The 25,718-nt window shown below is 36.4% G+C and overlaps 1 protein-coding gene across 2 annotated transcripts in view; it reads left to right on the forward strand.

Annotated features, from left to right (window-relative positions):
* LOC150099795 (alpha-2-macroglobulin-like protein 1) overlaps positions 1-25,718 on the forward strand; it is a 1,007,775-nt gene that overhangs the window by 629,808 nt on the left and 352,249 nt on the right. For both annotated transcript variants that reach the window (XM_090403789.1, XM_090403790.1), the window contains exons 19-20: positions 18,092-18,320; positions 22,685-22,924. In XM_090403789.1, coding sequence (XP_090259915.1) covers positions 18,092-18,320; positions 22,685-22,924 — 469 coding nt within the window. The remainder of the gene's footprint in view (positions 1-18,091; positions 18,321-22,684; positions 22,925-25,718) is intronic.

Raw genomic sequence — 25,718 nt, forward strand, 5'->3', positions numbered from 1 at the left:
GAAATGTAAAGTTATGTATTTTGGGATAAATAGATTACAAACCAGGTATCACATTGATGGCACTGTACTCCAGGAAATAGATGAAGCTAGAGATTTGGGGGGGGGGGGTAGACAGAGCATTAAAGTTTAGAGGACATATTGCTAAGGTTTCTAATGTAGCTCATAAGATTACTTGGCTATTGAAGAGCACATTAATGAGTAGAATTAAGGAAGTTGTTATTTCTCTTTATAAGGCCTTGATACGCCCACATCTGAATTACTGTGCTCAAGTCTGGTCCTCTGGGTTTCTTGAAGATGAGGAAGCAGTGAAAAGGATTTAGATGTGAGTGACCAAGATTGTGAGTGGCTTGTGGAATGTTCCCTAGGAGGATAGATTGAAGGTGTGTGTGGAGCAGAATTTGATTGATAGATAGAAACATTTAAGTTTCTTAAAGGGTTTTATAGGATTGATGCAGGGGAAATGTTTCAGCACTTGGCTAAAGGGACCAGAACAAGGGGTCATTCCTGGAAGTTGAATAAAGGTGTGGTTAGTAGAAGTGTGAGGACTAGATTTTTTTGCTTGGAGAGTTGTGAATGTGTGGAATGGATTGCAGAGTCTGTTGTGAGTGCTTTGTCTGTTAATGGGTTCAAGGAGAGGTATGATATATTGTGTGGATAGATTGGATCTCCTGTGATCAGTCTTCAGACTCTATGCAGGTGCACTTATAATAATAATAGTAAGAATAATAATTATTTTTATTATTATTTCTCTTTATAAGGCTATGATTTGGCCACTTGCACTGATTTGATCACATGTGTTTCTAGGGGACAAGGGAGTGGTAGAGAGGATTCAGAGACGAGTGATCAAACTGGTGTCTGTGGTAAAAACCTTATGTGGATAGATTGAATGTGTGTGAATTTGCAAAGTTTAGTTGACAGCCAGAGGAAGGGGTGGGGATATAATAGAAACTTATAAGTTAATAAAGTGTTTCTATAAGATTGACACAAAAGAAATTTTTCAATACATGGGGAGTAGAGAAAACAAAGTGTCACACGTAGAAGCTGTCTAAAAGTGTGGTTAGTAATGGTGTACTGACTAGGTTTTTTTACTTAGAGAGTACTGAATGAGTGGAATTGATTGCCAGATTTAGTTGTGAGTGCCCCAACAGTGAATAAGTTTAAGAGGATGTATGATAGGTATTGTGTTAATGTATAGTGTAGGTCTCCTGTAATGAGCCTTTTGACTCCATGGAGTACTCATATAAATATTAATAATAATAATAATAATTGTATAAATAAGCAAAAGTATGCTGCAATTTGGACAAAAATTTGCTATAAAGATTTGGTGGGACACCTCTGACTTTCTTGCTGCACACCAGTTGAGAAACACTAGTATACTCCAAAGTTAAAAATCAAAGTCAAAAACCAAATTATATAACAAGTTGAATGTTATATCTATTTAAGGCATTTAATTATAGAGGATGGAAAATGAAAAAGAGAAATTAGAATAGAAATTGAAAATTCATCTTTAATAGAATGAGAAAACATACCGAATCCAAAGAAATAAGCAGACAAACTAGATTAAGAATGATTAAATGCTTTATTTGTTCTACTTTTTTTATGGAGCAGAAACATGGACAGTATACACCAATGAAGATATTAGAATGGTTGATGCTTTGAGTTGTGGACATACAGAAGACCATTGAAGATCTCATGTTACTAAAAGAAGAGAAATGAAAAAGTTTCAGTGTGGAGAGCAGAAGATGTGATCAGACAAGAGGTGAGGGTACCAAAAATATACTAAGAAAAAACATACAATAAAGAAAAATGCCATGAAGAAAAAAAAAATAGAAGATAGTAACAGTTGCAATTCAAACTAATGACTGGCTGAGACCAAACTATGTTGAAAGCAAAAGAACCAAGATAGGCATATATGAATTTCCATAATAGCCATCTTCATGGATGGAGATGACATTTGTAGGAATGTCTGAATCATCAGAAATAAGTGGTGAGGGAGTTTCAACAATGATTAATTTTTCTTGACTCAGAGTTATTGATATTAGTGAGACTCAGTTGATGAAGAATGATATAAGTGATGTAGACAGAATGTAAACAGCATAGAATTTTCAGGGAGGATAAACAAGGATGATGAGGATTATTGCTGATGATAGAAGTTTGCAACTAATGAGGATAAAGAACAAAGAGATTAAAGAGATGAATAAAGAGATTAAGCATGTGATACAGAGAAAAAAGGGCATTATGGAGGCAGCATAAGAGAAGTGGAAATAACCAATTCCACAAGTGAGGACTACAAAGACCAGGCAAGGCAGGTGATTTGGTTAGTGAGGGTAGCTAAAGAGAGGTATGAACAGCAGTTAGCTAATGAAGCCAAAAGCAATCCTAAGGAGTTCTTTCGATATGTAGCCACAAAAAGAAAGAATGATTATGGAAGGTTGACATTGATTGGAGAAAATGGTATAAAGACAGCTGTTGCAGAAGGTGTGATGAGCAGTTCACTACTTAATGAGCAGTTCACAAAGGTCTTTCAATCTTGTGAATGTGTAAGTGAGCAAGAGGTGTATGTATGTGGAGTTGAGCAAACTAGATGTAAATAACAATGTGGGACTTGATAATATATCACCACATATTCTGAAGGAATGTGCCAGGGAGTTGATGCCGGCCTTGACATATTTTTTTAATGTGAGTCTTGCACTGGGTCAAGTTCGTAAGGAGTGAAAGAAGGGCAAGATTGTGCCACTTCATAAAGGAGGTGATCGAACTCAAGCATCAAACTATAGGCCTATCTGTGTGTCGGTTGTTGTGGTTATAATTGTTATAATCTACTTACTTATTACAATAAGGTGACTGCTTCCATGGACAGAGGAGAAGGATACACAGTAATATACTTAGATTTTGCAAAGGCTTTTGATAGATTACCGCATGATAAGTTGATAGTCAAACTGGAGTGGATGGAGTTGGATATTAGATTGGTGCATTGGATTGGAGACTGGCTATCTGATAGGTATCAACAAGTTGTGTATGGGGGAGCAATATCCAAGAAAAGGAAAGTTACTAGCGGTGTGCCTCAGTGGTCTGTTTCAAGGCCATTGCTGTTTTAACTTATATATTAACTATATTGGTGAAGATTTGGTTGGAGATATTCAGTTGTTTGCAGATGATGGAAAGTTGGGATGAACCATGAAGAGTAGAGAAGATGTTGAATAAATCGAGTAATTGGGCACGGGAGTGGGTATGTGAGTTCAATGTTGCAAAATGTAAGGTTTTAAAATTTGGAAAACAAAAATGGGATGCAGAATTTATGCTTGGTGAGGATATATTGTCAGAGGTGGAGGAAATAAGAGATCTGGGGGTGATAGTGGATAAGGATCTGAAATTTAGGGAACACATAGCCAAAATTGTGAAGACAACACAAAGGCTTCTGGGAATGATGTGGAGGACACTGACTTGTAGAAGTAGGGAGATTCTTGTTCTATTGTATAAGGCTTTGATTAGGTCACATATGGACTCTTGTGCCCAGATTTGGTCACCTGGTTTTCAGAAGGACAAAGAGATGTTGGAGAGGGTCCAGAGGCGACTGACTAAGGTAGTTTATAACCTCTAGAATGTTGAATATGAGGAAAGATTGCGAAGATGCAACTTGCAGAGTCTGGTGGACAGGAGAAGGGGAGATATGATAGAGACCTACAAGTTATTAAGGGGTTGTTATAGGATCAATGCTGGAAAGGTGCTACAGAAAATAGTGGGAGATCAGGGGAGAACCAGAGATCATCCCTGGAAGCTGTATAAGGAGGATGTGAGTAGGGAGTGAGAATCAGGTTTTCTTCATGCACAATTGTGAATGATTGGAATGCCTTGCTTGAGAATTTGAGTGTGTTTAAAACATACAGCTCATCATGGCATGATGAGCTGTGTGTTTGATAAAACGACCTCCTAGATGAGTGTTTGCTCCATGGGGGTCTTGGGTAGTAATAATAATAATAAAGACAAACATACCAGTATAGAAAACAAAAATTGTTTTCTCTACTGGTAGTACATATGGGATTAAACCCTTCCCTCCCATTAGAGCATTAAATAAGTTACTACAAAGCTAAGTTATTTGGTTGTGACAGGCCATTGAACCTAACATGAAAGGAAAAGATGAGATTATGAAATTGCAACTGCAGACTAGAGAGAGAGGTATGACGAATGATGTGGCCAGCATGTTTTGCCAAATTAGAATTAATGTAGGGTGAGTAATTATTATGGGTACTTCAAATATAGTGACATAAATTGGAAGGGGGGGAAAAAGGTCACATGGATTGAAGGAAAAGGAATTCATTCATCTACTTAGAGATAATTACCTAAACCAGCATGTGATAGAGGAGATTAAGGATCTGGTGTAAATGAGACTGCTGGATCTGATGATAACATTTGCAGATCACAAGTTCATAACCATTTATGGAAGATGCTCAAGGTGTATTTGAAGTGGACAGAAGGGCAAGATTTTGAATCTTGCTCTTCAATTGAAGAGACCGTATAAAGTTTTGCATATCTAGAAAGAATTGGAACCTAGCTGATTCTAACCAAAGGACAATGCCATCATCAGCCAAGCTACAGAATCTCATAGCAGCATATTTTGTCTTGTTTGCCTCTATCTCACACTAGACAGCCTGAAATAAACTGACTTCCATGTGTTTGCCTTCATGTAGGAATAGATGAGCAGCAGCATCATTAAATACTGTACATTTACAACTACAAAAATTACTCTTGGGTAAAACAGTAGTTGATAAAGGTTATGTAGATATCATGCAGAATGATTTAAATAAATTGGCAGTGTGGGCAAAGGACAGTGGTTGTCAATTTAATGTTGCAAAATGTAAGGTAATGTACTTTTGGATGAAAAGATTACATACCTTGTATCATATTGATGGTACTAGATTACAGGAAATTGATAAGGCTAGGGATCTGGAGATGGATGACAGATAGAGATTTGAAGCTCAGAAGATGTCCTGCAGAATAGCTCAAAGGATCACTTGGATGTTGAAGAACACATTGACAAGTAAAAATAGGAAGATTATTATCCCTCTTTATAAGGCTATAATTTTGCCACATATTGACTACTGTGCACATATTTCTTCACCTGGGTTTGTTGGAGATCAGGAGGTGGAGGAGAGGATTCAAAGACAAATGACCAAACTGGTATGACTCAGAATCAGTTGTTAAACAACCACCTTGCTCATTCGCAATATATATAGAAGAGAAAGGATGTTTTTAGAATCTACAGCTGAGCTCAAAAATCATCCTAATTTAAATAAATATGCTTGCATAAAACTTCTTAAAGTAGGAAACACTAATATTGCAAGATCCCAGTTCCTAGGTGCTCACAGATCCCAGTCATCAGGTGCTCACAGAAGGCATCCCTCCCACTTGCTTAGAACTAGTTTTTCATCCTCATGTTTCACTTGGTTTTGTGTTGCCTTTGTGGGTGTGTTACAAGTCTCATGTTGTACTCTCTGAAGATGTTTCTATGACTGAGATGAAATATTAGAAGAATTATATAGCATCTTTCATCCTTTCTCAGTGCTGTTTCATTCCATTAAGCTTTCAACATGAGCATTAATATTGAATACCGGGCCTGGCTCCCACTGAAGAGACCTCAATAAAGGTCGAAACTAGTCTGGGTAGTGGCCAATCTATATTGGCCATTATTGGCCAATACAGATTGTTATGCATACCCTTAATGGCCTATATTGGCCATTATTGGCCAATATAGATTGTTATGCATAACCTTAATGGCCTATATTGGCCATTAAGGGTATGCATAACAGTATACTGTTATGCATACCCTTAATGCATAACAGTATACATATCCACAAGGAGATGTGTTTTGCATTATGGGAGATACTGGGATAGGAGTGTTGGTATCTTGCTCCACCTTTGCTAAGAGTCGCCTTGGTGTTGTACTACTTACCCAGGTAAGATAGTACAACACTATATTCAGTCCTGAAGATATTTTCAGGCGCAAACTTTGTTTGCTCTCACTGGGATAAAGGATTAAACTAAATTTATTATAGTCTAACCTAGTGAAAAATAAACTTTCAACATCTTTCTCTAAATCCAGAGTAATTTAATTAAAAAAAAAAAAAAAGGTGGCAAACCTTTTGGCAACTCCTATAGGCAAAGATGACCTTGCTACTGCTTCTGCCTGGTATCTCCAACTCTGGGCCTGGCTCCCACTGAAGAGACCTCAATAAAGGTCAAAACTAGTCTGGGTAGTGGCCAATCCCTTAATGCATAACAGTATACATATCCACAAGGAGATGTGTTTTGCATTATGGGAGATACTAGGATAGGTGTGTTGGTAGCTTGCTCCACCTTTGCTACGAGTCGCCTTGATGTTGTACTACTTACCCAGGTAAGATAGTACAACACTATATTCAGTCCTGAAGATATTTTCATGCGCAAACTTTGTTTGCTCTCTCTGGGATAAAGGATTAAACTAAATTTATTATGAGTATTAGTAGTAGAGCTTGATGCTTGAGCTCTGCAAGTTTTGTCATACATAAGTTGGAGAATGGAGATAAGAGTTTTGCTCATCAACAAAACTGTGAACAGGTTTTAAGGTTAGTGAGAGAGAAGGTCATTTATGTATATGAGGAAGAGGATGGATGAAATAATAGAGAACACGTCTTCATTAACAGGAAGATCTGCAGAGAGAACACTTTCGATCATAATATGTGAATGATCTGAGAAAAAATCTGCAATAGAATTACAAAGGGTAGGCAATAGATTATTGCAATTTGCTGAGAAGCCCCTCAATATCAAATGTCCTGGAATTGTGAAGTGCACCAGCACAATTTTCTTTTCATGACACGTACAGTGATGTAAGCAAGGAGATCTATTGTGATTCTTGGCTAGGGAAATCCATATTGGTAGTATATTAGTTTACTGATTATCTGACAGTTTTCCAAGTGACCATTGCTGGCCTTCTCAGTTATTTTGCATAAGACTAATGTAACAGCAGTAGGTCAATAGTTTGATGTAGACAGTTGGACCACTATCAGGTGCCGCAGAGCACATTAGCACTTACTTAGACCTAGTCTTTCATCCATGTGTTTATCTTAGGTTGCCAAACATTGCTTTTGTGTTTGCGTTACAAATCTCATGTTATATTCCCTGAAGATGTTTGTGGTTGAGATAAAATACGAGAAGAATTAAATAGTGCAAGTAACCTTTGTATAATGCGGTACTTATACAACGCTGTTTCGATATAACACGGTCTACAAATTGTAGTAACCCTTGTTCAATGTGGTACTTATACAACACGGTTTCGATATAAGGTGGTCTACAAATTGTAGTAACCCTTTGTCTTTTCATATATTTTTCAATGCGTGAGTTAAAAATCTATTTTTGTCTTCGTTAAATTTGTGTCTACCCGTATCACACATGTAGTTATAAGTAGCGAATTCATATTATTGGAAATACCTTTTAGCACGCATGTTCGTCAATTGTTTACCATATAAAATGTTTATTGTTGAAAATTGTCTTCGTTTTCTGCCAGGGAAGCGCATTAAAAATCATAAGTCTGGTAATTTTAAGCTGAGCACTTCATTTTTTGGTGAGTTACATACAATATGTAATGCTTTTTTTTTTTCATGTAAAAAAAATTATTTTTATAGTAATGGCCACTTAGAATGCTTTTGAGATATGGTTGAAAACGAAGAGGATGAACTGGTACAATTAATAGATGACATCGAACCAAATGGCTGGGAAAGTTCTGCCGAAGATTCTGATTGCAATGAATCCATTAAAGAATTCAGTTTAAAGAAATTAGCAAAAGGATTAAAGTTATTTTATGGATAATGATCTCTCAATGGAGCGCTCTGGAAAATTCACGAGACAATTGGATATTTATTTAGCTCCAAATGATGAACTTAATAAAAAATTGCATCATAGCAGTAAGCAAGGTCTTATTACTTATTTCTTGATAACTAAACCAGCTGAAGTATGCAATGAGAATTATACAAATGATGGCCAAGATATTTCAAGTCAGGACAATGTCCGGTCTCTCGTAAATAAAGAACATCTATGAAATGTTAGTTTTGAAGAGAGTGATGACGATTAAAATATATACTGTATTTTATTTTGCCTAAAACATTTATGTATTACGTGCAATGAAGTTTACGTACAGTTTATTTATTTATTTATTTGTAATTTTATACTATGTATTTGTTTCGTAGTTTATGTTTTTTTGACTTACATGAATTACTTGAATTAAATAAGGATATATTTTTGTTGGGTATGTCACTGTTGTTTATATAATTTAAAAAAAAAAAAACGCTTTCGGAACATAACCCTACTTTTTCTACGTGATCTGAGTCTCGCATAATGCGATTTATATAATGCGCCATTTCTATGGAACCTAACATCCGCTTTATACGAGGGTCACCTGTATTTAATTTTTTTTTTTGTCAGTGCTGTTTCACTCCATTAAGTCTTTAACATGAGTTTGTCCCAGCACTTTGATGTAGATAGTATCCTAAACACTGATATTCTCACAAACAAAGCACTTAGTTCTTTCTTCCTTACTTTGATAATGCTGAGCATAACTGTCATGCATAGGTCTCGCATCTCAGATTGGCCTTACTCCTAGCCTTTCCTCACATACTACATTACTAGTATAGCATTCACAACTTCAAAAAAACTTGGCATCCACTCACAATTAGTTGGGAATGATCTGACAGTCGGTGAGTTTAAGAAGAGATGTGATAGGTATTCTATATATATAAGGGTTAGTGTTTGTCTCCCACAAGGTATCTTCTGACTCCATGGAGATACCCATACTAATAATTATAATAATTATAATTTTCTTAAATATAAAGAGGCAATAGGCTTCATTTCGGCGATATAAACATTATTTAAATTAAGCGGATATTAAATCCCATATTGTTTTAAAACCGAATAAGAAACTCAAAGATTGGAATCAGAGAGTTTCATGCCGAATATAGTATAATAATCTATAAAAGTATCGGCGACTACTAGCATGAGCTAATACACGTAGTCCAAGTACGTAGTACAAACTCGGGCAACTCTCAGCAAAGGTGGTAAAGTTCTAATCGCTATTCTTGGATTTTTCCATCATGTAAAACACATTTCCTAGGAAATGTATGCTGTTATTACATTATGGCGGGAGGTCACTACCTAGACCGATTTCAGCCTTTATTGAGGCTTCATCAGTGAGTAGCTAGACCAAATTAATACCAAAGGGTATAGTGAAAAGAACTTATATACTCTGCTATACGAGTTGTCAAAAAGGTGCACCCATTAAGTTACTTAAATATAAAGAGCCAATAGGCTTCATTTCGGTGATATAAACATTATTTAAATTAAGGGGATATTAAATCCCTTTATAAATCCCCAATATAAGTTCTTTTTGCTATACCCTTTGGTATTAATTTGGTCTAGCTACTCACTGATGAAGCCCCAATAAAGGCTGAAACTGGTCTGGGTAGTGACCTCACACCATAATGTAATAACAGCATGTATTTCCTAGAAAACGTGTTTTACATTATGGAAAACACCAAGAATAGCGATCAGAACTTTACCACCTTTGCTGCGAGTTGCCCGAGTTTGTACTATGTACTTGGACCATGTGCATTACCTCACGCTAGTAGTCGCCAATAATTTTATAGTATACTATATTCGGCATGAAACTCTCTGATTCCAATCTTCAAGTTTCTTATTCGGTTTTAAAACAATGTGGGATTTAATATCCCCTTAATTTATATACTGTTTATATTGCCAAAATGAAGCCTATTCTTCTTTTCTTCTTTTTCTGCAGCTTCTCCCACTTAAGTGGGGTCACTGTTTGTAATGAGTCTCCTCCACACCTTCCTGTCTTGGGCTGTCACCACATCCAAGTTCTTCATCTTCAAGTCCTCTTCTACCAGCTCCCTCCATCTCTTCTTTGGCCGCCCACGCTTCCGCCTTCCTTGCACATCCATCTGCATGACCCTTCTTCCCACATATTTGTCCTCCCTCCTCATCACATGACCAAACCATCTCAACCTTGCCTCGTGTATTTTTGCTCCTAAGTTCGTAACTTTCACTGTTCCCCTAACATAGTCATTTCTCAGACGATCCTTTCTGGTCACACCGTGCATCCACCTAAGCATTCTCATCTCTGCTACTTCCATCCTGCTGATGTTATTTTTCCTCAGGGCCACAGTTTCTATAGCATATGTCATAGCTGGCCTCACTACTGTCCTATAAATTTTGCCTTTCAGATTGATCGGCACCCTCTTATCGCATAACACTCCAGCCATCTCCCTCCAGTTCCTCCAACCCGCTTGTATCCTGCATCCCACTTCCTTCTCAGCTCCTCCATCTTCTTCCACTGTTGAACCTAAGTATCTAAAGTCTCTCACCTTCCTGATGACATTTCCTTCCAGCTCCAGATCTGTCTCCTGGCCGCCGCTGCCCACTGCGCAACACACATATACTCTGTCTTACTTCTACTCTGTCTCATACCTCTCTCTTCTAGTACTTTTTTCCATCTTTCCAGTTTAGTTCCCGCTTCTTCTCTTGAATCTACACACAGCAAGATGTCATCTGCATACAACATTGTCCAAGGCGCATCTTTTCTCACCTCCTCTGTTACCACCTCCATCACAATATTAAACAGAAACAGACTTAATGCTGACCCTTGATGCAAGCCAACTGTTACTTGAAAACTTTCTGTCTGTCCCAAACAGGTCCAAACACTTGTCTTCACATTTCTGTACATTTCCCGCACCAACCTGACATATTTCTCTGGCACCTTCTTCTCCCTCAGACACCTCCAGACTTCTTGCCTTGGCACTCTATCGTATGCTTTCTCCAGATCAATAAATACCAGATATAGCTCCCTTTGTTTCTCTTGATATTTTTCCATCATCTGCCATAACCCAAAGATAGCATCTGTTATTAATCTACCAGGCATGAAGCCAAATTGTTCCTTTGCAATCTCCACCTCCTTCCTCAATCTACCATCAAGAACCCTTTCTAGGATTTTCATTGTGTGGGACATCAACTTTATTCCTCTGTAATTTTTACAGTCTTGTGCATCCCCTTTACTCTTGTAGATGGGAACAAGAGTACTCTCCCTCCATTCCTCGGGTATATTTTCCTGTTGGCAAACTTTCATGAACAGGTCCCACATCAGGTCAATTCCCTCTTCCCCCAGTGCCTTCTATGCCTCCACTGGAATTCTGTTGGGCCCCACTGATTTTCCATTCCTCATCCTCTTCATGGCCTCCGTCACTTCCATTCTACTGATGTTCTGCACCATTCCCACAGAAGGCTGCCCATCTCCTCTGTGAGTCCTTGCATTTTCCTCATTCAAAAGTCCCTCAAAGTATATTTTCCATCTGTTTCTTATGCCCACATCCCTCCATAATACTCTTCCTTCAGCATCTTTGATCTGCCTCACATGTAAGATGTCCTTTGCTGGTTTATTTCTACATTTCGCTAGTTGGTAAATTTTTCTCTGTCCTTCCTTTGTTTCTAATTGATCATACAGATCTTGATATGCCATGGCCTTCGCCTGTGCCACAACTCTCTTGGCTTCTTGCTTTCTCTCTTTGTACACCTCTCTGTCCTCTTCCACTCTTGACTCATCCCACTTCCGTTTTGCCTTCCTCTTAGCTGTCACTGCCACTTGTACATCATTATTCCACCACCAACCCTCCTTCTGCTCTCTAATCTTTCCAGATGTTTCACCAAGCACCTCGATTGCACAGCTCAGGATTACTTTTGAATTATGTTTCCACCAATCTTGTACACTTTCCAGTCCATTCGAAATCCTCTCTAACACCCTCTCCCTAAAATTTTTCCTCATTTTGCTTAAAAGAGGAGAGTGTGATTCCTCACACTCTCCTCTTTTAAGCAAAACCACTTAATTGCCTTCATCCCATGGCATCCAGAAATTCTTATCTTCGATCTTATTTTAAAGTCTGTGCACAGCAGTCGGTGTTGTTGTGCTACTTGATCTGTTGGAATTACTTTACAATTTGTCACAACCTTAAGATGTTTTCTTCTAGTCAAAATGTAGTCAATTTGTGAGCTGTTGTTACCACTCCTAAATGTTATCAAATGTTTTTCCCTCTTGTAGATAAACGAGTTCACAATTGTCAGATCAAACGCTGCTGCAAAGTCCACAACCCTCTCTCCTTCCTGGTTCATCATTCCCACTCTGTGGCCACCATGCACCCTTTCACAGTCTCTATTCTGTCTTCCTATGTGCCCGTTCAAGTCTCCTCCGACAATCACCATCTCATTTTCTTCCAATTCCCTCATTTCTTCATCTAACACATTCCAGAACTCATCTTTTTCCTCTGCTGTACAACCAACTTGCGGGGCATGTACACATAATACGACCACCCGCTCTTCTCCAAGACCCAATTTCATTCACATGATCCTGTCGTTCCTTCTACCACGTCCAGTACTTTACCCTTCATTCTGCCACACACCACAATTCCTACACCATTTCTTCCCTCGTTATTCGCTCCAGAGGAGAACAATTTATATCCATCTCTCAGTTCCTTTGCCTTTCCCCCTTTCCACCTTGTCTCCTGCACACATAAAATGTCCAACTTCCTCTTCCTCGTCATGTCTGCCACCTCTCTTCCCCTTCCAGTCATGCTTCCAACATTCAGTGTTCCCACTCACAACATCCTCTCCACCTGCTGGGCTTGCTTCTTTAACCGCACTTGCCATTGATGCGGTAGCCCTCTTCCACTTCTCACAGCTGTAGGGTAATGTGGCTGCGCGTCGCTTAAGGGGTATGCCCTAGCTCTTATATCATTTTCTCTGTGACTCATAATCATAGTTTGAGTTGGCACTGAAGTTTTCCGACAGGATGCCCTTCCTGACATCAACCCTTGCATTTATCCGGGCTTGGGTCCGGCACCTATTGAGGCTAGCTTGCCTCCTTCGGTGGCTGCATAAGACGAAATGGCTTAGCAAGATAGGAAAGACTCACCTCTAGCCCTTGAATACTCTAATAGCATCAGGGGGAAGGAGCAAGGAGAGGAGAAAGAAGCAAAGAAAGAAGAGGAGGGACCAGTCTACAGAATAATATAACAGATATATATTACATGAAGTAAGGCATGGTCCAGCATCAGGTTCCTTGGGTTTGCCATGCCCGTACTCACTAAAGTGAGCCCTTGAGGTTAAATGAAGCCTATTGGCTCTTTATATTTAAGTAACTTAATGGGTGCACCTTTTTGACAACTCGTATAGCAAAGTATATAAGTTCTTTTTGCTATATCCTTTGGAATTAATTTGGTCTAGCTACTCACTGATGAAGCCTCAATAAAGGCTGAAACCGGTCTGTGTAGTGACCTCCCACCATAATGTAATAACAGCATACATTTCCTAGGAAATGTTTACATTATGGAAAATACCAAGAATAGCGATCAGAACTTTACCACCTTTGCTGTGAGTTGCCCGAGTTTGTACTACGTACTTGGACTATATGCATTAGCTCACGCTAGTAGTCGACGATACTTTTATAGTTTACTATACTATATTCGACATGAAACTCTCTGATTCCAATCTTTGAGTTTCTTATTCAGTTTTAAAACAATGTGGGATTTAATATCTCCTTAATTTAACTAAATTATAATTTTATTATCATCACTTAATGATAATAATAATAATAGATTAACCCTCTCTCTCTCTCTCTCTCTCTCTAGCCACAAGAAACTGTAAAATCCTCATTGTGATAGAAGGATGCAATACAATATACACATTAGAAATATATACACGTTAGCACAAGAATAATGTTTAATTTGCCACGTATTTCGGTCTGAATGTTACAGACCATCTTCAGTGGTTACATAGGAATAGTTTAAAAAAAAAAACAAAGTGGAATACTAATAATTGATCATTCATACATAGAACGAGCCACGGGATGTCATCTCACTGAGTATTAGAAGAGTAAACATTTTTAAAACATAATTACAGATATTAATTCAAAAATTCATATAATGATCTTAAATAACATTAGACTGATAAAAAAAAATAAATTTAAAAATAATAATAATTTAATGTGTTATCCTGATTAAACTTTCCCAAATTTTTGATATAGATATACAGTCATTACGATTCAAGTTAGGACGTTGAAGTAAGGCCTCTACACTTTCTTTAAATAAACGTTCAAATTTGTAGTGACATCTGTGTAGGAGGAGAGTTTTGAACCAAAGGATGTTGTGGTTTGTTTCTAATCCATGCTGAGCTAATCCAGATTTCTCAGGTTTGTTATGTTGAATTGATGACTGATACTCTTGAATTCCTTTTTCTATGGAACATCCAGTTTGTCCAAAGTAAGAAAGATTACAATTACAAGGAACTTGATACACACCAGGTAGAGACAAGGTTGAGCGTTTATCTTTAGATGAAGGAAAATGGTTGGATAATTTGTTAATAGCTGTATAAGTGGCTGTTAGATCATATTTCTTTAAAATTCTCGAAATTGGTTCTGAAATCCCAGAAATGTAAGGAATTGGAACTCGACATATTGAATCTTGGTTGTTCTGTGTTGGTTTGTAAGAATCGCAAAGATGTTGTGTACTCTTTTCGGAGAAGCCATTTAGTTTCACGTGATGTTTGATAGTCGAAAGTTCCTTCTGTAATAAATGAGAAGTTGACCAGTTAGTTTTTGCTCATCAGAGTAACCAATTTGTGACTCCTGTTTTTTGACACGGGTGATGAGCAGATTCTTTGAGAATATAATGACCTGTAAAAGTTGGTTTTCTGTAAACTGTTGTTGTAAGAATACCAGAAGGTGGACGGATGAGAAGGACGTCTAAAAAGGATAACTTGTCGTCTTTTTCAATTTCCATGGCAAACTTTATACAAGGATGTAAGGAATTGATACTGCTTAAAAAAAGGAAGGTAAGGAGTCTCTGTCGTGAGGCCATACAGCAAAGATGTCTATATATCTAACCCAAAAGGATGGTTGAGGGAATATAGATGAGAACAGGACTTCTTCTAGATGTTCTAAATAAAAGTTTGCAAGGGCAGGAGAAAGTGGACTTCCCATAGTTGTTCCTTCCACTTGGTTGTAAAATTTATTTTGACATAAGAAATATCCTGAGTACATTACGAAATCAAATAATTTTATAATATCTTGTGGGAAGATGTCAGCTAGTAATTCCAAGGTCTCTTTGAGAGGTACATTCATATATAAAGATTCTATATCAAAGGCAACCATAAGATCTGTAGGTTGTAAAGAGAAGTTTTTTAATTTATTTAAGAAATCAGAAGAGATTTCTTAAATATATTAAGATTTTGGTAGAGTAGGTTTTATGGTCTACCAAAAATACATAAGACAGATATTCCTCTTCGCCCTATAGTGGATTGTATTGATTCTTCTACCTATTGCATTGCCAAATATCAATCTAAATTATTGAAGTCGCACATTGGCAACTCGTGCACTTTTTTGAAAAACTCTTCTGATTTCTTAAATAAATTAATTTTAATTTATTTAAGAAATCAGAAGAGATTTCTTAAATAAATTAAGATTTTGGTGGACTAAATTTTATGGTCTACCAAAAATACATAAGACAGATATTCCTCTTCGCCCTATAGTGGATTGTATTGATTCTCCTACCTATCACATAGGTAGGAGAATCAATACAATCTTATCTCATATATCTCATAATACTTCTCATCTAAATTATTGAAGTCACATATTGGCAAGTCGTGCTCTTTTTTGAAAAACTCTTTGATTTCTTAAATAAATTAAAAAACTTCTCTTTACAACCTACAGATCTTATTGTTGTCTTTGATATAGAATCTTTATATACGAATGTACCTCTCAAAGAGACTTTGGAATTACTAGCTGACATCTTCCCACACCATATTATAAAACTATTTGATTTCGTAATGCACTCAGGATATTTCTTATGTCAAAATAAATTTTACAAGCAAGTGGACGGAACAGCTATGGGAAGTCCACTTCTCCTGCCCTTGCAAACTTTTATTTAGAACATCTAGAAGAAGTCCTGTTCTCATCTATATTCCCTCAACCATCCTTTTGGGTTATATATCGACGACATCTTGGCTGTATGGCCTCATGACAGAGACTCCTTACCTTCCTTTTTAAGCAATATCAATTCCTTATATCCTCGTATAAAGTTTACCATGGAAATTGAAAAAAGACGACAAGTTATCCTTTTTTGACATCCTTCTCATCCGTCCACCTTCTGGTATTCTTACAACAACAGTTTACAGATAACCAACTTTCACAGGTCGTTATATTCTCAAAGAATCTGCTCATCACTCTTGTCAAAAAACAGGAGTCACAAATTTTTACTACGACGAGCCAAAACTAACTGTTCAACTTCTCATTTATTACAGAAGGAACTTTCGACTATCAAACATCACATGAAACTAAATGACTTCTCCAAAAAAGAATACACAACATCTTTTCAATTTTTACAAACTAACATAGAACAACCAAGATTCAACATGTCGAGTTCCAATTCCTTACATTTCTGGGATTTCAGAACCAATTGTGAGAATTTTAAAGAAATATGATCTAACAGCCACTTATACAGCTATTAACAAATTATCCAACTATTTTCCTTCATCTAAAGATAAACGTTCAACCTTGTCTCTACCTGGTGTGTATCAAGTTCCTTGTAATTGTAATCTTTCTTACTTTGGACAAACTGGATGTTCCATAGAAAAAGGAATTCAAGAGCATCAGTCATCAATTCAACATAACAAACCTGAGAAATCTGGATTAGCTCAGCATGGATTAGAAACAAACCACAACATCCTTTGGTCCAAAACTCTCCTCCTACACAGATGTCACTACATCTTTGAACGTTTATTTAAAGAAAGTGTAGAGGCCTTACTTCAACATCCTAACTTGAATTGTAATGACTGTATACTATATCAAAAATTTGGGAAAGTTTAATCAGGATGACACATTAAATTATTATTATTTTTTAATTAATTTTTTTTTATCAGTCTAATGTTATTTAAGATAATTATATGAATTTTTGAATTAATATCTTTAATTATGTTTTAAAAATGTTTACTCTTCTAATACTTAGCGATATGACATCACGCGGCTCGTTCTATGTATGAATGATCAATTGTTCGTATTCCACTTTGTTTTTTTAAAAACTATTCCTTTGTAGCCACTGAAGATGGTCTGTAATATTTAGACCGAAATATTTGGCAAATTAAACATTATTCTTGTGCTAACATGTATATATTTCTAATCATGTCACACGTATCGTTAAAAAAGCAAATATACACATTAATTCATGGTTGAATATTGTCACAGTTGACCACTGTCAACAGTGTAGTTCAATGGGCAGTGCAGTAACAGTATCCAAGATGTTATGCTGCACATTTATATAAATATGCAACATAGCATTTTGCATATTTTATATAGATGATATGTTTGTATAAAATATAAAACTATTGAAACTGAACTAATTTATAAATTAATATATATAAACTATATAAAAGCCTTTTAAGTGGCAAAGGATTTCACCAGCCGTCTCATTTTCATGTATGAAAAATTCAGTTACTTTGTGCTGTTTTTAACCACTTCAGTAATTTGTAAAAGACTCATTCATTTGTATGTGATAACACAAAATATATAACTTTGTACATCACTTTATACTAACTATGTAAAACAAAACAAGATATATTTAAGAGCTACTCATATTGTGAATGCTCTAAGTATGCAGGCATTATTTTCAGAATGCTCCCTTGCAAATGAAAAGTATTCGAGCTTCCAAATTGAGTTGCCAACAACAGGAAGATATGACTGATGATAATATTAGTACTATAATAATTAAATAGCCAAACAGTTTAGTGTCTATGCTTGAATTTATGCCCATTCACTTTGATAAGAATAGCAACATATCCAGTTTATCTCCTTTTAATTATAATAAAAATAAAATGTAGCTTTCTAATATTTCACAATGATTGGTATGTGTACTATGTGTTATCATTAAAAATATATACAACAGGCAGACAAATGTGATTTGTGGAGAAGTAGATCTAATTACATTAGGGTATAAATGAATTTATTCTTTTTCAGTGCAGCTGGTGAAGTGGCATTTAATAGAGAACTTCCCCACACCATTACAGAATGGGTGGGAAGTGCTGTATGTATCAATCATCACTCTGGACTTGGGGTTTCTGATCCCAGTCGTATCTCAACATTTCAGCCATTTTTTGTGTCATTTTCATTGCCCTATTCAGTAATCAGGAGAGAAATTATTCCTGTTATTACCACTGTATTTAATTATCTCACAGAGTGCTTACCGGTAAGTTCCTAAATCAGTTCTTTTTACTTCTGTCATATTCCTACTGTATATTTAATGTAATTCTGTTTGACTTATATTTTGTTACGAAACCAGTAATGAAATATTAATTGTTTGGACTATCATAGCTGGTACACCCCTTGAGGGTACTTCATCTGATGACTGATGGTATTGAACAACACCACATAAACAAATAAATAAGATATTTATATAGTAGATGATATTATACTGGATTTCAAACCAGCATCTTCAGAATACAAACACTTATCCCTACAAAGTCACTAAAAGAATTGGAAGCATTTCTTTAAATTGTAATCCTCTAATTTGGTAACCTCTAATGTTCAGTAGAAAGTGAAGAAGAATTACAAGAGATAACCAGCCGCATTTTCGGAACATTAAAAAAATATGGATTATACATAAACCTACAAAAAACAAAAACAATGATAACCTCAAAATCAGACATTAAATTCTTAAAGATACGAATTGGCAATAAACAAATTGAGAATGTAAAAAAGTTCACTTATCTAGGAAGCACATTAAATCAAGATGGTCGTTCAAAAACCGACAATAAATACTGAATTGCTAAGGCAACCGTGGCCCTACAAAAGTTAAAACCATTGTAGGGAGATAACAGAATAGCAATCACAACCAGACTAAGACTAATTGACACCTTGGTGAATTCTGTCCTCTTGTATGGTTGAGGCCTGGACTTTATTGAAGGAAGATCAGAGGAGACTCCTGTCTTTTGAAATGAAAACTTACAGAAGACTTTTGAGAATCCCCTATACCGCTCACGAAACCAACGAAAATGTCCGAAAACTGATTGATTCGTTAGATGGGAGAAAAAGGGAAAATATTCTGACAGTCATCAGAAGAAGACAAATGAAATGGTTCGGACATGTGGGGAGGGCTAATGGCATTCCAAAGCAAGCACTAGAAGGAATCATTCCGGTACCAAGGGTTAGGGACCGACCTCGATTAAAATGGACTGTTAACATCAAAAAATGGACAAATTCCTCCCTTTCTCAACTAACATCACGAACAACAGACCGAGATGACTGGAGGAGGCTAACCAAGACTATCACCTACCAGCCATGAATGACCCATCGGTCTATTTAGGACTACGGAAGAAGAAGAAGAATGCTCAGTAAAAGAAGCCTACAGCCAGTTGGATTGGAGCTGGTCTTAAAATTTCCATTAGTTTCATTGCACAATGGTGGTGCAAAAACTGATGTGTCTAACTGTCAACCGATCAGTATCTCTGGTGTGGGTGAAGATTTTAGAGAAGTTGGTACGAACTCTCATACAGAAATAGGTAGACAAACATACTATACTCTGCAAGGAACATCGGTTTACTAAAGGAAGGTCATGTTTTAGCAATTTGCTCATATTTTATAACAATGTTATGGCTGAGTTAGATAAAGGGAATGGATAAACTATGATAATTGGATTTTTCTAAGGCTATAGGATATATTTCTAAGGTTTTATATAGGATATATTTCTAAGGCTTTATATAGGATACCGCATGAAAGTCTGTTGCATAAACTGGAGATTATGGGATTGAAATATAAACTCTTGACTTGGATCAGGGGATGGTTGACAGATAGATATCAAAAAGTAGTATACAGTGGGTGTGAATCTGCTAGATTTAAAGTGACCAGTGGTGTGCTTCAGGGTTCAGTCCTTGGGCCATTATTATTCAATCTATATACATTAATGACATCAGGAAGGATCTAACATCAGATGTGCAGTTGTTTGCTGATGATGCAAAGATAGGCAGGGCAATCAGGGATGCTATTGATATTCAGCAATTACTAAATGAATAGATGGGAAATTTGGGCAAACGAAAATGGCTGCAATTTAATTTTAGTAAGTGTAAATTTATCACTTCGGCGTGATTAGAGTTCTAGTGACATATTATATTAGTGGGGTTATGCTACAAGAAACTGAGAAGGCAAGGGATCTTGAAGTATTGGTGGATAGGAATTTAAAGTTCAGAGGTCATATAGCAAAAGTTGCAAATACAACTCAGAGGATAACTGCAATGTTAAAGTGAACCTTGACATGTAAGGATAAGGAAGTCATTTTGACTCTTTATAAGGCTTTGATAAGACCATACCTGGATTCTTGTGTGCATATTTGGTCTCCCAGGTTCCAAGGGGATAAAAAAACTGTGGAAAGGGTGCAGAGAAGAGTTACAAAGATTATATCTGGATTATGGGATTAAGAAACTGGGAGAGTCATGCTGAATAGCATAGAAAATGAGTCCATGAGTGACGCTAGTGTGGACTTGAATGAAGTTAAGAGTGGTAAGATATATGGTGATTCTATGATTAAGAGTATGGAGAGCGGTATGCCTGAGGAGTGCTTGGCTGGTGGGACAATAGAAAGAGTGGCTTTAGCAATAAAGAGACGGGCATGAAGCAGACAAGATGATAGTTATGGTGGGTACAAATGACCTGAGTGGTGGTATAAATCGGGTAGCAAAAGATTTAAGAACATTGTTAGATATTGTGAAGAGGAAAAGTGTCATGGGAGGATAGTGTGTGTGTGCTGCCTCATTTTGACAATTACGAGTTAAGTAGACGAGTGATGATAATGAATGATATGATTGCAAGAATGTGCAAAAAAAGAGGTCTGGAATTTGTTGATGTTTGGAGTGTTTTGGAAGGAAAAAGACAGTTGTATGCTAGAGATGGGCTGCATCTGAACATGGAGGGACATAAGCGATTGAAAAAGTTACTGTTTTCTGAACAAATTGAAATAATTGGGCAGTGAAACTAATATTGAAAAGGTTGAGTGTAAGAGAGAGAAACTTTAGCACTGATTGTATATTTATTGATCCTTATTCACAGAATAAATTGCAGAAGAGAGGGGATAAAAATTGGCATGGGACTACTGAAATTAGTGACTTATATATCAGTTCTAAAGCCGGTACAAGAACTAGAGGGAATCTGCAATTTTTGTATACCATGCAAGAAGCATTCAAAATAAGAGAGAAGAATTTTTGGCATTAGTCAGTGCAATCTCACCAAAAGTTGTAGGCATTAGTGAAACTTGGCATTCAGTAGAAGATGTGGTCACTGGAATTGAATGTGATGGGTACAATATTTTCAGGTAGGATAGAGAAGATAGAACAGGGGGAGGAGTACTGTTGATGATAGCTGATCTGTTGCAGCCAAAGAAATTAGTATATCAAGATGATAGACACGTGAATGAGAGTTCATTTGAGGCCATCCCTATAACCAAACTACCTACATCAAAGTTACTGAGAATTCACACTTCGCATTATTGAACCATAACTGTCAGTCTTCTGTCCTCCTTCCTGTTGTTATTCAACACTAATCCCCCCCCCCATCCCTCCCAGCCTACATGAAATACATTAACAAAACATTACATATATACATTAAGCATCTCTGTAACGCAATTGGAAGAATGATGGTACATTTCAAAAGGCCTAAATTTGATTCTAGTCATGATGAGAAGAATCTTTATATGTTTATTTTTTTTTCAATTGAAGGTGAGTTAGCAATCTCATATGGTGGTAGTAGGGTTTTTTCCTCCTGGAAACTTAGGTTTTTCATTCTGTATATAGACAAATTGGCCTTTAGAACACATGCAGTTGACAAAATATACTAGTGGTTGGTGGTGGGCAGTAGATGGAGTTGGGGTAGATGATGGTAGTGGCAGCTTGGTGTAGTTGGTGGATTAAGTAATGGAGACAGTAAGTTGTATAGTAGGTGCCCTCCCACGATGAGTCTCTAGACTCCTTGGAAGTGTCACGAAATATTAATAATAATAAAATTCTCATTGAACATTTCCAGTACAACTTCTGCAGATATAACCCATGTTCTGTCTTTGACAACTAAATCAGGCTTCCATATTCACCCTTTCTTTTAATAGCTACATATAACGTAGAATTCCCCGTGATTTTGCTTTGCTGCTTCGCTTGTTCATCTCTTTTCATATGCCAGTTTCTTCTTCCTCACTACACTTGCCACCATACATTACGCTCCTGTGCTGCTCAGAGGTACTTTGTTCTTTATGTCTTCTCTATAACTTCCTCTTTCTCAGAAGCTCTTGCATAATTTCATGATTCATCCATTTCATCCCAAATTTGTTTATCCTCATAAGCTTAGGAATACAGTCTGACATTGCCATAAATAACTGATTTCAGAAAAAGTTCCAGACATTGCTGATTTCTCTTTCTTTTAGTTGATTGAGCAATTGCAGATAGCTAATATGTTTCCTTCATTCATCAATGTCTTCTACTCTTTAATTCTATATAACTCTTTGGATTATTTTTTTGGTATTAGCTAATTGATTTTGAATTTTTTTCATGTAATCTTTTTTTTTTATTCCAATAGATTAAACTTGCCTTAGAACCAAGTGTACATTACAAAATCATTAATGGAACAGCAACACACAAACTTTGTGTGTGCGGAGGGAAAGGCTCATCATTCACTTTTATGATTCGTCCAGAAGTTATAGGAAAAATCAACATAACAGTTTATGGTTACTCTCTAGAAAATGATTCTGTATGTGGCAATCATATCATAGCTCGATTAACAGCTAGAGATGCTGCAACACATCAGTTATTAGTGGAGGTATGTGTATTTATTTATTTATTTATTAGTTATTTATTTATTAATTCTTTTTCTTTCTTTCTTTCTTTTTTTTTTTTTCAAATTTTTACTTATAAAAATTAACAATAGAATACATGAGATTATGTCATTAATAAGAATTTTAAAAATTGTTAAGTTTTAGACATCACCTAAAACATGTATTGTAATATATCATTAATAAATGTATATCATATATAAATATCAAAATCAGAAGAGTGGTACTGAAGGGACAGAAGTGGAAACAGTAGAAGTGTGAGAGATGAAGAGAGAATGGGAATGCAAGAGGAATAGGGAAATGGGGGGGAGCTCGGGTGGACAGGGAGACATGGCATAAGATGTTAAAAGTGGCAGTGAATGTGCATATGAAGATGGAGTATGTTGTGGTGTGGGTGGGGAAGTTGAGGCTAAGCAGATAGAGGTAAGTGGTGACAGAGGTGATTGGGCAGTTGTGATGGAGAAATCACAACCAACAAGTGGCTTGAATAGGACGGGTTATAGACCTAAAAATGAATTCCTGTGTGTGTTTACAAATGCCAGAAGTATCAGAAATAAAGGAGATGAAATGGTTTCAGTGATTGAGTATATTCGTCCCAAAATCATTGGAATAAGTGAAACATGGTGGAATGAAGATGATATCCTAACAGGAATATAAATGGAAGGATACTATATTTTTCTGTTATATAGTAAAACCTGTGGAGTATTCATAACTGAAAATCCACACATATACCACAGTAATTAAAATTTAATAATATGTAGATATTTCATCTTAAGTATCTTAAGACATCACCAGTTATTACAAACAATACTAGGAATTGCATTCAAAGGAACAGTTAGTGTGTGCATGCTTATATTGGAATCCCTCTATGCGTACAGTAGCGTGTTTGAGGAATTAAAAAATAAAAAATAAAAATCAGCATATATTTTAATTTAAATTTAAATTAAAATATATCTGATAAATTTATTTTATACAGTTGAAGATAATAATTGACCAGACTTTTTTGGGACAGTGAGACAGTCATTACATTTCAGATCGGGTCTGTGACATAAGGCTTCAGCACTTTTTTTATATAAATGCTCATGTTTATATAAGGATCTGTGTAGCAGTTTGATATCTTTCCATTGGATCCATGATTAGAGTTTACAACTCCATGTTGTGCAAGGCCAGATTTGTGTGGTTTGATAAGACGGATGTGATCTTGATGTTCAGAGATGTGTTTACTTATAGATCTTCCTGTTTGTCCATAGTAAGACATCTTAGTATGGAACAACGTGGAACTTCGTATACACCAGGTAATATCATAGGTGAGAGTTTGTCTTTTGGAGAAGGTAGCAAATTGTGGATCTGGTCGATTGGTTTATAGACAGTGACGAATTTTTATTTCTTCATAATTTTTTGAGCAACTTTCTGAGATGGCTTTGATATATAATATAGGAGTCCTACGGGCTTCTTCTTCTTCTCTGGGTTGATGTGTAGGGAAGTGGCTGATGATGTTTTGAGTTGTTTTTGGGTTGTATCTATTTAATAAGGCTGTATCTTTAATAATTTCCAATTCTTGTTTTAAAGATTCTTCAGAGGAACAAAATTTGTGTGCTCTGGATACCAAAGATTTCATGATGCCATATTTTTGAGACGGATGGCGAGCTGATGAATTGTAAATGTTACAACCTAATTTTCTTATTTTCTCTGGATGTGAATATCAAAAAAGGAGATACCTTGTGATGATTATTTTTTCTAGTGTGAATTTGATGCGAGGATGAAGGTTGTTGATCTTATCTAGAAATGAGTATAGTTCTTTTTCAGAGTGACTCCAAAAACTGTACTGATGATGCCTTAAGGTACTTAAGATGAAATATATACATATTATTAAAATTTAATTACTGTGGTATACGTGTGAATTTATAGTTACAGTATTTTTTGGAAGGATAGAAAGGACAAGAAGGGGGGGGACGCTGCTAATGATAGCAGTGGAATTATGTCCACATAAGGTATACATGAAAGGGGGAAATAGTGGCAATGGTTATGATGCAATGTGGTGTAATGTGGGGGCTGAGAGGAAGACATATTTAGTTGGATGTTGCTATAAGCCTGGGGATGTGGAGGGTGGTGATGAAGAAATGTATAAACAACTTGATTAGTAAACAAAGGAATGATAATTATTATGGGTGATTTGAATTATGGCTGTATAGATTGAAATGAAGAGATAGCATTTGGGAAAAAGGAAAACTTAATAACAAGAACTCGAGTTCTTGAGAGAGAGAGAGATAACTATCTCAGGCAGCACGTAAAGGGGGGGGGGGGGCACACGAGTAACGAGAGTTCTATATCTGATCATTTCATCAGAGGATGCAATTGTGAGAAGGGTTTCACGCTTTCCCTCAGTTGGTATAAGTGATCATGAAGTAATTTCCTGTGTTGTGGTTAGTCATATGCAAGGGATATATGTGGAATTATAAGGCTGGTGATTATGACAAGCTTAGGAGACAGCTTGGAGCTATAAAAGGGAACTAGGAGTTGAGCAGTAAAGAAATAAATGCTGTATGGCTGACAAAGAAATACATAACAGCATCAATGTGTGAATGTATTCTGAAGGCCAAAAGACTGAATAAAGGAGGTGTAAAATCGATGAATATATGGAGCTTAAACATGAAATCTGGAAAAAGAAAGTACTTTGGAGAAAGCACAAGATGAATAATGGTAATAATCAGTTACATGAAGAGTATAAAGAACAAGCCAGGAGAGTGACTACTCGTTTAGTAGGGAAAACAAAAGTTGAGT

The sequence above is a fragment of the Typopeltis vanoorti genome, chromosome 14 (assembly GCF_054136105.1).
Source record: "Typopeltis vanoorti isolate ZY-2024b chromosome 14, IOZ_Tvanoo_1.0, whole genome shotgun sequence".
Taxonomy (NCBI): Eukaryota; Metazoa; Arthropoda; class Arachnida; order Uropygi; family Thelyphonidae; genus Typopeltis; species Typopeltis vanoorti.